General features: G+C 44.2%; 1 protein-coding gene across 1 annotated transcript in view; it reads left to right on the top strand.

The window, feature by feature from the left end:
- Positions 1–15,617, top strand: part of SLC44A4 (solute carrier family 44 member 4) — a 119,374-nt gene that overhangs the window by 64,124 nt on the left and 39,633 nt on the right. The window contains exons 5-6 of the mRNA XM_088446695.1: positions 2,403–2,499; positions 5,086–5,205. Coding sequence (XP_088302821.1) covers positions 2,403–2,499; positions 5,086–5,205 — 217 coding nt within the window. The remainder of the gene's footprint in view (positions 1–2,402; positions 2,500–5,085; positions 5,206–15,617) is intronic.

Genomic DNA, 15,617 nt, shown 5'->3' with positions numbered 1-15,617 from the left:
TCACTCACTCCTAAACTCCTCACATAATGCCCACTCTCTATCCCTCGTGTCTTCCACCTACAGCCCCAACTATTACCCCTATTCCTCCACTTATCAACCCCTCTCCACCTACATGTCACCAACTCTCAATTTCTCTTCTACCATTCCTTATGCCCTTCCAAACAACTCTCCCTACTTCCATTACTCCCAACTATTAATAATTTAACCCCCACTTAATCTCACCCAACCTTACCCCTCTTGTACTCCACTATGGGGGTTCAAGATAAAATGTATTGACTATCAACCCCTCCTACCTTAAATAGTCTATTTACCTCTTCATCCCTCCCCTACTTACCTACCACTTTTAAATCTTTTCCTTTCCTACATGAGACCCCTATGAATAATTCCCCTCCTGTCCAACCTCAGCTCCCCTTTTATCTTACATTACCATGACTCATGATCCATCTGCTAAGGGCTAAATCCCTAGGCTGAAATAGTGGTATGTCTGATATAAAATCTTATACAGTCTGAATTAGACTGTTTTTCTTATGGCATTTTTAGTAAATTTGTACCAGGTTGTCAGCAGTGTAAGACCCAAATCTCACAACTGCTTATCTCCTATTTAACTTACTCTTTCTTTCCCTATGCTCCTTTCTATTGTATGACCTCAACTCTTTATCCTGCTGCTCCTCTATGACCTCAACTCTTAATCCCTCGTCTGCTCTTTTCTATATGACCTCAACTCTTTATTACACTGCTCCTCCCACTTGTCTGACTTCAACTCGTTATCCTTCTGCTCCTCTCTCCTGTATGTCGTGAACACATTATCACTCTGCTCTTTTCGTCTGTATGACGTCAACTATTTATCCCTCTGCTCCTTTAACCTAAATGACTTTAACTCTTTATCCTTTTGTTACTCCCTTGTGTATGACATCAACTGTCTATTGGTCATCTCTTCTGTATCTCATTAAACCTCTCTCCTGTATGACCAACTCCTCATCCCTCTGCTCCTCTCTCCTGTATGACCAACTCTCTATCCCTCTGCTCCTCTCTCCTGTATGACCTACTCTCTATCCCTCTGCTCCTCTCTCCTGTATGACCAACTCTTTATCCCTCGGCTCCTCTCAGCTGTATGACCTCAACTCTTTATCCCTCTGCTCCTCTCTCCTGTTTGACCTAAACTCTTTATCCCTCTGCTCCTCTCTCCTGTATGACCAACTCTTTATCCCTCAGCTCCTCTCAGCTGTATGACCTAAACTCTTTATCCCTCTGCTCCTCTCCCCTGTTTGACCTAAACTCTTTATCCCTCTGCTCCTCTCTCCTGTTTGACCTAAACTCTTTATCCCTCTGCTCCTCTCTCCTGTATGACCAACTCTTTATCCCTCTGCTCCTCTCCCCTGTTTGACCTAAACTCTTTATCCCTCTGCTCCTCTCTCCTGTATGACCAACTCCTCATCCCTCTGCTCCTCTCTCCTGTATGACCAACTCTCTATCCCTCTGCTCCTCTCTCCTGTATGACCAACTCCCTATCCCTCTGCTCCTCTCTCCTGTATGACCAACTCTCTATCCCTCTGCTCCTCTCTCCTGTATGACCAACTCTTTATCCCTTGGCTCCTCTCAGCTGTATGACCTCAACTCTTTATCCCTTGGCTCCTCTCTCCTGTTTGACCTAAACTCTTTATCCCTCTGCTCCTCTCTCCTGTATGACCAACTCCTCATCCCTCTGCTCCTCTCTGCTGTATGACCTCAACTTTTTATCCCTCTGCTCCTTTCTCCTGCATGACTTCGACTCTTTATCCCTCTTCTCCTCTCTCCTGTATGTTCTAAACTCTTTATCCCTCTGCTCCTCTCTCCTGTATGTTCTAAACTCTTTATCCCTCTGCTCCTCTCTCCTGTATGACCTCAAATCTTTATCCCTTTGTTCCTCTCTCCTGTATGACCAACTCTTTATCCCTCTGCTCCTCTCTCCTGTATGACCTAAACTCTTTATCCCTCTGCTCCTCTCTCTTGTATGACCTAAACTCTTTATCCCTCTGCTCCTCTCTTCTGTATGATCTAAACTCTTTATCCCTCTGCTCCTCTCTCCTGTATGACCTAAACTCTTTATCCCTCTGCTCCTCTCTCCTGTATGATCTCAACTCTATATCCTTCTGCTCCTCTCTTCTGTATGACATCAACTTTTTATCCCTCTTCTCCTTTCTCCTGTATGACTTCAACTCTTTATCCCTCTTCTCCTCTCTTATGTATGACCTCAACTCTTTATCCCACTGCTACTCTCTCGTGTATGACCTCAACTCCTCTCTCGTGTGCCTTCAACTGTCATTCCCTCTACTCCTCTTTCCTGTATGACCTCTACTCCTCTTTCCTATATGACATCTATTCTCGATACCTCTAGTCCTCTCTAATGTGTGTTTCTCTTGTAGGGATAAGCCCTTTGTGCTGTACTATAATATATTAAAATGTTTTGGAACAAACACCTTAACTACTGCGTTGAATGGATTCCAGTGTCCCACTACTCAGGTAAATTCTCTCAAACCTCTTGTGATCTAACAGCAGTTGTACATGCACACAACTGTGTGGTCCATATAGCACTATCATTATTATTAGAAGGGCAGGCCCAGCCAAACTTTTGCTAACTATAAAAAGCAATGATAGAAGTAATTAATAAAAATTAAAAAAATGGTCAAGTTACTTAGTCATTGTTTCACTTTTCATGTAAAAAATGCATAAATGTTACAAAGACTGAAGGGCCCCCCCAAAATAGACAAATTATATCCGCATTTGGCCTTTGTGCTGTACCCTGTTTTACATGGCTGCATTTTACCCGTGTGTGATGAGAACATAGCATTATTATATATCCCTAAACTGTAGATCTAGTCCCTGGACTCATTAACCGTGTAAAACCTGTATAACTCACACATATTTGGTATCCCGGTATTTGAGACCTAGCTGATTACAATTTGTGAGAAATCTTTGGGTTACACCAGTTGTCTAAACTAACTAGCGGACTAATAATGGAAATGGGTTCTGCCCTCTTATATTTTAATCTCAATATATGAAAATACGTCCCAGACAAAGGCGCCACAATCCCTTAAGGATGTAGGGAATAAAAGATATTTATTAACCAATCATTACTAAAAAAAATATATAAATAAAGCACATGAAGAATAGCACATACAATATTACACATAAAATAATGACACATAGAAATAATCCATGTGGATAATTTTTGGACTTCAAAGTCTCTCACCCTTTTGGAGTGATTGCGGTGGGCGTGTGCACAAACAGTGTAGGTCCCGGGCAAAGTACCTCGGCACCACCGCAATACACTTAATGATGAAAATAAGTCCTTTAGATAGCGTCCTTTCCAGATGGAGTCATGCTTTCCAAACTCTTATATTTTAATGTTTTTACCTACATAGGGCCTGATTCAGGGTCAGTCTGAAACTTAATCACAGTTTACGATTTTTGCAAAGTTGCATCACGTCTATTCTAAGTCAGTCGAGTCTTGAGCTGCAGCCCTGTCCCCTTTGGCTGCGGCTCTCTCCCCTTTTTCTGCGGCTCTCTCCCCTTTGGCTGCGGCTCTCTTTCCCCTTTGGTTGTGGCTCTCTCCCCTTTGGCTGCGGCTCTCTCCCCTTTGGCTGCGGCTCTCTTTCCCCTTTGGCTGCGGCTCTCTTTCCCCTTTGGCTGCGGCTCTCTTTCCCCTTTGGCTGCGGCTCTCTTTCCCCTTTGGCTGCGGCTCTCTTTCCCCTTTGGCTGCGGCTCTCTCCCCTTTGGCTGCGGCTCTCTTTCCCCTTTGGCTGCGGCTCTCTTTACCCTTTGGCTGCGGCTCTCTTTCCCCTTTGGCTGCGGCTCTCTTTCCCCTTTGGCTGCGGCTCTCTTTCCCCTTTGGCTGCGGCTCTCTCCCCTTTGGCTGCGGCTCTCTCCCCTTTGGCTGCGGCTCCCTCCCCTTTGGCTGCGGCTCCCTCCTCTTGTCATACGTGGCTGTGTGAGACCAGAGACGCAGCTTCATTTATAGTACAGAAATCTCTAAGAATCACAGTGCACAATGGAATTATATTGAAGGTAATGACCAGACTGTGCAGCTAATAAGTACCCAGGTGTCTTGGAGCATCTGCATTGAATTGCGAAACAGACACAAATATTTTCTAAAAATATTTTTTAAATTCCAACACTTCTGAGTATATACGTGCGGGCTTCCTACTCGCCAATTGTGCATGAATCATGCTTTATGTGTGCTAAACGAGGGTTGAGTGCAGCGTAAAGTGACTTTTGATGCACTGCTCCTGCTCTTTTCATGTATTTAAAATAAAGGGGTGTATTTCACATTCGCAGACTTGGACTTACACCTTGGTCAGAGCTGCAGGAGGCTGCATTTAAGACTTTTCGGCGGCCATGTTTGTCTTAATTCGCCCATAACACGCCCTTACTGTCCTTTTGTCTCGACTGCACGCCCACTGCAGTCTCATTCATGCCCATGTCCCTCGCTTACACATCCATTCTAGCCCCGGGTGCTGCCCCCTAGTCGCAGAGAGTCGCAAGTCACACTTGGGGAACAAACAAACAAAAAATATTTGGAAGGCGAAACGATGCCCAAGCGCAGTGCATAAAAGCACTCTTGCGTCTCATTCTGATTAAGGCCCATAAATGCCAATGACATAAGTTAGTTTGTTTCCTTTTTATAAAATAGAGAATCCCCCCCTCCTAAAATTCTGGTGTGAAGCTTGGTACACACTGCAAGATCCACCATTACGACGGTGCGATGTAACGTCACACACTGCATGTAACTACACAACGTTGTTCATTAAATTGTCCCATTGGACGTGCAGCACAGTAGATGGGATGATTCAGTAAACCGCGACCGGGAACGACGGATCGGGCGCACACACTATGCGATGCGTACAATATATTGTTCCGATCCATGTAGGGGCGATATATGGGATGGTGTGTACTCAGCTTAAGAAGTAAAAAAGGTTATTAATTGTGAAATAGGCATTTTACCAAATGTGAAAATTGTCCTGGTGGGTAAGGGGGTAACCACCCAGCCATGAAATGGTTAATAATTGTTGTGTCTATTCATATACTCTTATTTCTTCTGCATTCTAGGTGTGTGTTAGTACTTGTCCTACAGAGTTCAAACCTACTCCTACTGCTATCATCACCCCGAGTACTATGTATGTACAAGAGTACTGTCAGCCGAGCATTAATCTGACTACTACAGACCTGGTTAGTATGCCAAGGAGTAATATCTGCTAAATATTCATGGAACTGTTACCACTGGAAAAGTCTTTCCCCCCAATTTTTTTTTTTTTTTACCTGTTAGCTTTTAGATGATTGATTGGACGATTTGAACAATAACAATATTGTTAGCGTTCATCGTCCACTGGGTATGTAGTCAATGGCCAGCGATGCACGCTCCCGCTGGTCGTTGACGATATCTTTCATCACCCGTCCTTGCAGGGCAACCTGACATTATCGTCAGGTTCTGCAAGTACGGCGATGAGGGAGGGTGCCGGCACTGAACGATATCATTAATAATCTCAAACACTAGACAATATCGCTCATAGAGTATATCGTCTAGTGGATACCCGCCCTTATACTCCCATCCGCAGTGTGTCCCTGATGGATCAGTATTGCGATGACATTCCGCCTTTTCTATATATTTATACAGCACATAAATGTTCTGTTGATTACCGTATTTTCTTATAGCTCCCTAATGTCTCGTCCACACACTGAGTTATGAGTATTGCCTCAATTTACATGCTCCTCGATGGCTTGACACGAAATACAAGCCTATAGTATTTAAAAAAAAAAATAGGTTAAATGTCTTTCTGAATGTAGACCCTGGCTGGGTCATGCTTTATACTTTTAGGGGGACAGAGGGTGGGTGACATTGGTGAGCAGTGGGTAGTTGGGTGGCTCACATTGGTGAACAGGGTTTATAATGCATGACCCTGCCACCACCCGCCTCATATAGACTAGCGGTGGCTGGGTCATGCATTTATAGGTGGACAGTGGGTGGCTCATAACGAAACTGGATCAGAACCTCTATATATCCCTGCCTATACCTTTCTAAAATCCTTCCTATAAACCTCTAAGAATAACGCCAATTTGCGTACGCAGTCTGACCGCAAATAAAGACAGGAGTGGAATCTGTGGTTCCAAAGCACAAGTATTATTCAGGTAAAAGTTCAGTCAGTTACACGCAATTGATACATACACAATTTAGGCGTAAAAGGAAATAATACAGACCCAAGTACAGTATACATACGCTGCGCCTCCGGACACGGAGATAGGCATCAGTAAGAGACCCTCAGTTCATACAACATTCAGCATGGACTAAAAAAACAGTATCCGGGCACACATATTTATCCCCCCCAGACTAAAACAGGACAATGTGGAAGTTTCTTGCTGATGTCATTGGTTCCCAGAGGAGAAGCATATGTTACAGAACATTTAACAGGCTGGTTCAAATAGCCTCTCCCTGCCTCTAAAAGCTGGGGAATCTTTCTAGTAACGCCCTCTGTAACATTTAAACATTTTGTTGCTTGTAAGTTCTGCGATCCATAACTTGAGTTTGAATGATGCGATCTCTCCACCGATAACACCAGAATTCTGTAAAAAGCGTACGCATCAGAACAAAACCAAACACAACTTGCTTATCATGTATAATACCTTAGTTATCAAATACCTTTATTTCTCAGCATTTAAACTAACTTAACCAACTTAAATCATACATTTTGATGTTTATTGAACCTTATGTGTGAATATGAAATGTGTGGGTATTCAGGGTTTGATATAAAGACATATTTAATGTGTGTATGAAGATGGGTGCATTTGACTCTAACATTTTAGCAGTGTGACATGCTGGGCTAGATAGTTCTACATGGCCTGTCAGCAGGCCCCCCCACCTTTCCTGTGTTCAAAGGAAAGATACCTCTGTCGGTCTCTTGTGTGAAAATGCAAAATATCCCAACTACAAGAGACAGACCTAAGGTGACACTCTAGCCCTTGAAATCATGTCATTGCAGGAAGCTTGCTTATTTATTCTAGCCAGACCACCCGTAGTGAACAAACACTATGCAGGAAGCTTATCTACACAAGCCAGTTGTCACCTGGCCACTTGCTTAATGCAATACTGTAAAGCCATTTCTGGAATATATCCTTTATAATACGTAAAGTAATGAAATAGGCTTTTAGTGAATCGCCGTAACATATGGTGATGGTCACAGATGCATTCGCATGATGCTAATGGTATTATCGCCACATGTACTAAAATGTGAGTTTATCTAAAATGGCGCTTAGGCGGCCATTTCGCAAAATGGCGTCTTGCGGCCAGTCGCAAGATGGTGTCGCTGTGATTCAATTTTAAACTGATCTTGTCTCAGCCAATAATCCAGCTTCGACAGTCCACCTTTGATAGCGAACATGCTATCACACTCTGCTATTAAAATTTAATTTAGGCTTACATTTACATATTATTTAGTATTATTCTGGGATGGCACAAGGTGGTTCTTACTCCATCAATAATGTGTCTCTGAGTGGGGACATAAAACTACTATTATACGCACACCGCAGATCTTGGGAGATCATGTGACAGGTGTGGGAATGCACCAGTCTTATAACAGCAGTCTTGAAGGGGAATTGAGACTTTACATTATCTGAGGTGTTCTATGAATAACATTTCAATAATACATTCTATGCATGTCTAAATAGAATACATTAAATGATGGTACTTCCTAGCTCAGGGTTGTAATGCAGTTCTGTGTCTACCTCGATATTCATACTATCGTTTCTGACCACCATCATAGTTTCATTCTTTCGTTTCACTCTGTTTTTACATTTTCCACACTTCAACACAATAGGAACACACCGGACGCATTTGCCAATTACTATGATGACAATCAGTATAAGGATCAAGAATTTGCCTATGCTGGCGATCACTTCCTGGACCCATTCTCCTAGACCTGAGAACCATTTCACTGGGTTCAGCCATGATACCCATCCTTCTATCTTTTCCCCTGCTTCAGCCACTGATGCGTTATGGTTCTTACGAAATTCCCACTTTATCTGCAGAATCTCATCCATCTTCTGGTCTATCACCTCCTTAGGGTCGCTGGTATCATTGGTGACATAAGTGCAACATTTTACTCCAAATTGGGTGGCTAACGTTACGCAATACCCTCCAGTAACAGCAGTTAAATAATTCAACACTAGCCTGTGTTGCACTAGTTCTTTCTTGTACGCATGCAATTCTCTCCCTGTGTACCTGAATGTGTCATCGTACATCTCGGTGATATTATCTATTAATTTAGCAAGTTCCTGGATATATCTAAAATTTAATGTACCCCTAGCAATCCTGGTGGGATCCAGGGCGACTAAAACTTGGAAGCCAGTTGTCTCACTGATTAACTGAGCGGCTTTATGCATATCACCAGGTATCATATTTCTCTTGCCTCTGTGTTCATATTGTGTGTGAAGATATGGTGACGGTGTGTTTTTATGTATTCCCAACATTTCAACATGTGTGAGGGTCATAACTTCTGGAAGTATTTTTCCCAAATAACATAACAATTACAATACTAAAATTGGTCAGAAACTCCCCTGATTGGCATTGCACTCCTCCTGACTCCACTCCATCAGCTCCGCCATCAGCTCACTTCTCCTTTATCAGTCCCCCATCACAGACACTGAGTATCCCCAAACAGATCATCATGACAAAAACTCTGGAAAGAAAAAGAACTAGGATGACCACAGCAGACCACTCCATTGCTGGAAGCACTGATCTACACATTTCTTTAGCTCAGATATCTCACCGTCACCTTTTTAATCCTTCCGGCACAAGCTCGCAATCGACAGGTCCACGTTATCGGCCTTGTCTCTGCCTTGTATCTCCACCGGTTGGTTAACCTCCCTATAGTGAGTGGAATGGACCCACGTATCTTCCCCGGCCACTCCTTGAGGATGCTGTATCGTCAGATACGGACCTTTCCACCGATCAGTCAAACGACCTGAGCTAAAAAAATTTGGATCATAACAAATTCTTCCAGATTTGACATCATGACAGTTTGCATTAGACATGTCAGTTAATAACACTTTCAATTTCGGTTATTCTCATTCATCTTCGTGAGACCCTGCACAGTAACCTCATTATCATATTTTCACATGAGGCTGTCTGTTTGAACAGTATCTCAAAGGGGGGGCAAATAAAGGAAAAGACAGTCTGGGATAATCTCAGTGTTGTTACCCATCATCTTACACATGTTCTTGGAAACGTCACCTGTAAAATAAGTCTGCCTATCATTTTTAATAATTCTAGGGATATAGTATCTGCATACAGGTTCCTGCAATTAAATCTTGTTATTAATAGCTACTGTTCTAAATAATGCCTGTGCCACTGTTTTGGATAGTATTCCGAGTAGTCGACCTCAGCCTGGCATGGCTGCCGTTTATCCTTAGCAACCTTGTGTCCTGTGAGTGGGAGATAAAGCACAACAGTTTAATATCATTTAAACATGACCTAAAATACAACAATAAATCATCAACATTTTACATTAGAACAGATCCATTGATAGGTTGAAAAGATTATTAACAGTCATATAAGGCCTGGGAGAAGATACTGGGGTTACCTATGAACCCATGGGAAACTCGTGTTCCTGTGTGGTGTTCTTCATTTTGCAGTTCTTACTTACGTGTCCCACTTGGTGACAGTTAAAACATAATTTTGAACGGGGTGGATGAAAAGATTGTTGTGGGATTTGAGCAAGAGGGAAAGGTGGTGGGTATGGGTAAGGATAGGGAGGGTAAGGATATTGTGGGGGATATGAGTATGGGACCTGTGGTTGTGTATGATATGTGGGGTAAGGATGTGTTTGCTGTGGTGTGGGATTGGTGAGGACGTGTAATTGTTCAGGTGCAGGTGTGTGTGTGGGTGCAGGTGTGTCGGTTGGCTGTGATGTTATTGTCATTCCTTCCAGAGCTTGGATACTGACAGCCATTAGTTTTTCGCTCTGGGTCTCTCTCTTTTGTGATATTTTTATCATGTTCTATGGCAGACTCTATGAGGTTATCTATTTAAGTCCTCTCCAGCCAGGCTGTGAGGTCTGAACCCGAGTTTTTAAATTCTCTTTTAAACCGTCCATTAATATCGTGACTATCATTCCCCTGTGGTGAATGCTATCTTTAATATCTTCTATCCCAGTGTACTGGGTGATAGCCTGCAGAGCCCGGTCGCAATAGTCTTCTGCAGTTTCACTCTCCTTTTGTTTGATTGTGAAGATTTTGTTCCAGTTAACTACTACTGGAAAATATACACCCAATTGAGTCACAATGCGGGAAATGTTACCTTGGTTTACTTGGTCTGTTAAGGGAACGTCACAATCCAATACACAATCCGTGATAAATTTTGTCACGTCGGTATTGCGTGGTAGGCAGGGCCTTAACACCACACGCCAATCTTTATTAGTGGGCTCATGAGAACTACCCAAATTTCTCAAAAATCTTTGACATTTGGCTAGTTCCTTTTTGGGATTGGGGAAATCATTTATGATGGAATTTAGTTCTGCTCTTGTCCATGGACAATGCATTACTACTTCCCTCGTGGGCACTATGCCGTTTGCATCCGCATTTCCATTCGGAAAAGTTATTGTCCGAATGGGATGCAGACCGGCAGCGTTGCTACCTCTGACCTGGTTACCTGGCTGGGGGTTTAATCTGCTGCTGCTACGTATGGTATTAACAGCTTCCTCTATGGGTGCAGAGTGTGTTAACACTTCCCTTGCTGTTACCGATGGAGATGGCGGCACCACCCGTGATTGTGGTGATGCAGCATCTATCATTTGCACAGCATGGGGAATGGAAGACATTACAATAGGCTCATCTTCTACATCATAAACATTTTCTTTATAGTTGCTTAAGAGAGGGTACAAATTGCTTGTTACATGTTTATGGTTTTTTTTTGTAACTCTACTTGCACCTCCATCCACATAAGGTGGGGGAGGTGAGCGTGAACTGCTGACAATACTCTCCATGACGCTACCTTGCCGCACGTGCGCGCCAATTTGCGGCTCGCCCGTATTGCAAGTCAGCGTCGCGGATGTATTTTCTGGCAATGCGCTCGCAACGCTGGTTTGCGTCATTTGCAAATTTTTAAGCCAAGCATCCCCTTCATGCTGCCATAGTTTTAAACATTAAAAATATTTAATCTTTTTCTCTTGGGATCGCACCATACTGATGTGATCCAGGACATTGTCTAACACATTTTTATCAAAACTACCAATTCTGGGAAACGGTCTAACACTCTTCCTCGTCATATTAAACCATAAATCACAATACCTTATTGCATAAGTACCATACTTAGTATGCATAATACGACGGGCCGATCCAATCGGAGCTTTCATTAGCAGCACATCATTGTCTAACATCTCTACTGTTTGCGTGGCTCCCATTCTGAGACAACTCCTACGCTTTTCAATAAAGATTTAAGCCGGTGAAAGACAATCAAGACACTTTCACTTACCTGTGGACGATTTAAGTCGGCGGCGCCCACACACCTGGATAAGATTTAGTAAGGCAACTACCACACCTGGATAAGATTTGAAAAAGGCAACTTCCACACCCGGATAATATTTAGTAAGGTAACTTCCAAACCTATGAGAGTTTATATGTCGGCTACTCTCACGCACCTCTATACAACAAAGACAACATGTACACCTGCTACTGTGTATAGAACGGTAAAGCTGCATACCGAGCGGCTAGGCTAACCCTTGCACCTAGCCCTTAAGGATCATACAATACCCTTAACTTTGTTCAACAAGTATTCACTGTTACACACTTTTTTTCCTGCGCAGAAAAATACACGTTACCCAGATATTGGTAATAGAAAAAAATGTAAACCTCAATGGCTTTGTTCAAACATGTGGCAGCACAACCGGAAGTACGTATACGCTGTTGTGCGACCAGTCGCATACACAATAATGCGACTACCACACAACCGTATAATGACTTTTTAACTGCGTACGCAAAAATGCGTTTCGGCTGCGAACGCAATACTGCGGCACCCCTCTAAACGCAAGGTTCTATCAACAGAGGAAAACAAACTTTTTCCTCTCTTGTCCCTGGATTCTGATCAGCGCTTCCTCTACACAATAACCGGCAGTATGCTCTCAGCAACACTGTGGTAATGAAAGACTAATGCGTCTCTCAAAAGGCGCCTCCACCCTTTTGCTGAGAGAGAACTGACCGCTTGTTACCGTGTATCAGATAACGTGATAAACCTACAAGCCCCCAACTAACGAAACTGGATCAGAACCTCTATATATCCCTGCCTATACCTTTCTAAAATCCTTCCTATAAACCTCTAAGAATAACGCCAATTTGCGTACGCAGTCTGACCGCAAATAAAGACAGGAGTGGAATCTGTGGTTCCAAAGCACAAGTATTATTCAGGTAAAAGTTCAGTCAGTTACACGCAATTGATACATACACAATTTAGGCGTAAAAGGAAAAAAAAAAAGAACTAAGAAATCACATGTACATAAGTATTCACAGCCTTTGCTCAGTACTTTTGTTGATGCACCTTTGGCAGCAATTACAGCCTCAAGTCTTTTTGAATATGATGCCACAAGCTTGGCACACCTATCTTTGGGCAGTTTCGCCCATACCTCTTTGCAGCACCTCTCAAGCTCCATCAGGTTGGATGGGAAGTGTCGGTGCACAGCCATTTTCAGATCTCTCCAGAGATGTTCAATTGGATTCAAGTCTGGGCTCTGGCTGGGCCACTCAAGAACATTCAGAGAGTTGTCCTGAAGCCACTCCTTTGATATCTTGGCTGTGTGCTTAGGGTCGTTGTCCTGCTGAAAGATGAACCATCACCCCAGTCTGAGGTCAAGAGCGCTCTGGAGCAGGTTTTCATCCAGGATGTCTCTGTACATTGCTGCATTCATCTTTCCCTCTATCCTGACTAGTCTCCCAGTTCCTGCCGCTGAATAACATCCCCACAGCATGATGCTGCCACCACCATGCTTCACTGTAGGGATGGTATTGGTCTGGTGATGAGCGGTGCCTGGTTTGCTCCAAATATAACGCCTGGCATTCATGCCACAGAGTTCAATCTTTGTCTCATCAGACCAGAGAGTCCTTCAGGTGCATTTTGGCAAACTTCAGGTGGGCCGCCATGTACTTTTTACTAAGGAGTGGCTTCCGTATGGCCACTCTAATATACAGGCCTGATTGGTGGATTGCTGCAGAGATGGTTGTCCTTCTGGAAGGTCCTCCTCTCTCCACAGAGGAATGCTGTAGCTCTGACAGAGTGACCATCGGGTTCTTGGTCACCTCCCTGACTAGGGCCCTTCTACCCCGATCGCTCAGTTTAGACGGCTGGCCAACTCTAGGAAGAGTCCTGGTGGTTCCGAACTTCTTCCATTTACGGATGATGGAGGCCACTGTGCTCATTGGGACTTTCAAAGCAGCAGGTATTTTTCTGTACCCTTCCCCAGATGTGTGCCTCGAGACAATCGTGTCTCGGAGGTCTACAGACAATTCCTTGGTTGGTTTGTGCTCTGACATGCACTGTCAAGTGTGGGACCTTATATAGACAGGTGTATGCCTTTCAAAATCATGTCCAATCAACTGAATTTACCACAGGTGGACTCCAATTCTGTAGGAACATCTCAAGGATGATCAGTGGAAACAGGATGCTCCTGAGCTCAATTTTGAGCTTCATGGCAAAGGCCGTGAATACGTATGTACATGTGATTTCTTAGTGTTTTTGTTTTTCTTAAATTTGCAAAAATCTCGAAAAAATTTTTTACACGCTGTCATAATGGGGTATTGTGTGTAGAATTTTGAGGACGAAAATGAATTTATTCCATTTTGGAATAAGGCTGTAACATAACCACAAAATGTGGAAAAAGTGAAGCGCTGTGAATACTTTCCGGATGCACCGTGTATATATGTATGTATGTACTGTGTGTGTGTATATATATATATATATATATATGTATGTATGTATGTATGTAACAACAGAACGGGCGGCACTCCTCGGCTTTTAACAGATCACCAGCACAAGTGGTATAACGATTCCAACGTTTCAATTGTTTTAATTACAATTTTCGTCAGGGATCGAAAATTGTAATTAAAACAATTGAAACGTTGGAATCGTTATACCACTTGTGCTGGTGATCTGTTAAAAGCCAAGGAATGCCGCCCGTTCTGTTGTCGCTGTCTTTGGAAGCTGCCGCTATCCCAGGGAGGGCACCCAGGTACCTTTATACATTTGTTGGAGTGCCGGTCTTATGCAGAATTATATATATATATATATATATATATATATATATATATATATTATACTAAGAGCTATAAATAGCGGCACGCCGAGGCTTGAATGGCAATCAACAAAATGTATTTAAATCAGATTACATAAACAGGCCGACATAAACCACACTCGCGGGTGTCTTCTTCCTATTTAAGGTAAGCTTACACACTTTATTCTTGTTACTCACCTTGACAAAGGGGCGCAGCATCCCCGAAACGTCGGCCTGTTTATGTAATATGATTTAAATACATTTTGTTGATTGCCATTCAAGCCTCGGAGTGCCGCTATTTATTGCTCTTAGTATTTCAGCTATTTCACTAGGAGGCACCCGAGCCAGTGGCGTAACTAGGGCAGGGCGAGCAGGGTGCGTGCCCTGGGCGCCTTGGGACCAGCGGCGAGCCGCCGGCCACGGTCCGGCCCGCCCTAGTTAGCCACCAGTGTCGCGCCGACCGCAGTGAGTGCGGTCAGCGCTACACATTTACACAGGACCGGCGCTAGGCTTCCAGCGCCGGTCCTGTGCTGCACAGCTGAGCCTGTTCCCTACCCCTGAGCTATTGCCCAATAGCGCCAGTAGGCGGGCTCAGGCTGTGCATAACACACGCATCACCGCCAGCGCTGGCGGCGATGCGTGTGTTAAACAGCAGCCAATGAGAGTCAGATAGACTCTCATTGACTGCTGCAGCACCCACTGCAAGAGCCGGACTTCCGTCCGGCTCCTGCAGTGGGTAATGGGACAGAAGTCATGACATCATGACGTCTCTCCCATTATGCTGAGCGCGCCAGCCCGGGAGGACTGGCGGGCTGCGGCGGCGGGACAGGTGTCGCGGTCCGGAGCAGCAGCGTGGATTCAGGTAAGTATGGTTTTATTTTTTATATATATATATTTTTAAAAACCTGTCAGCACTACTGGGGGCACAACGGGAGAGGGGGGTGGCTACTATTGGTGGGACCTCTCCTGGGGGGGGCTATTACTGGGGGCACCATTATTGGGAGGACCTCTACTGGGGGGGCTATTACAGGGGGCACTTAATCGGGAGGGGGAACCTCAACTGGGGGACCACTACTTGGGGCGGGGGACTACTACTGGGGGCATTATAAAAGGGGCCTACTACTAGGGGCACTGCACTGGGGGGACCACAACTGGGGGCAATAACAGGAAGGACCACTACAGGGACCACTGGATAGGGGGGGTCACTACTGGGGGTTTGCATCAGGGGGACCACTACTGGGGGCACTGCATGGGAGGGGGGGGCTACTGCTGGGGGCACTATATAAGGGGCTTACTGCTAGGGGCACTGCGGGGACCACTACAGGGGGCACTAGA

The sequence above is a fragment of the Taudactylus pleione genome, unplaced genomic scaffold (genome assembly GCF_031769625.1).
Source record: "Taudactylus pleione unplaced genomic scaffold, aTauple2 ptg000400l, whole genome shotgun sequence".
Classification (NCBI taxonomy): Eukaryota; Metazoa; Chordata; class Amphibia; order Anura; family Myobatrachidae; genus Taudactylus; species Taudactylus pleione.
Note: the sequence above shows the minus strand (reverse complement) of the source record. Positions and strands in the feature narration are given on the sequence as shown.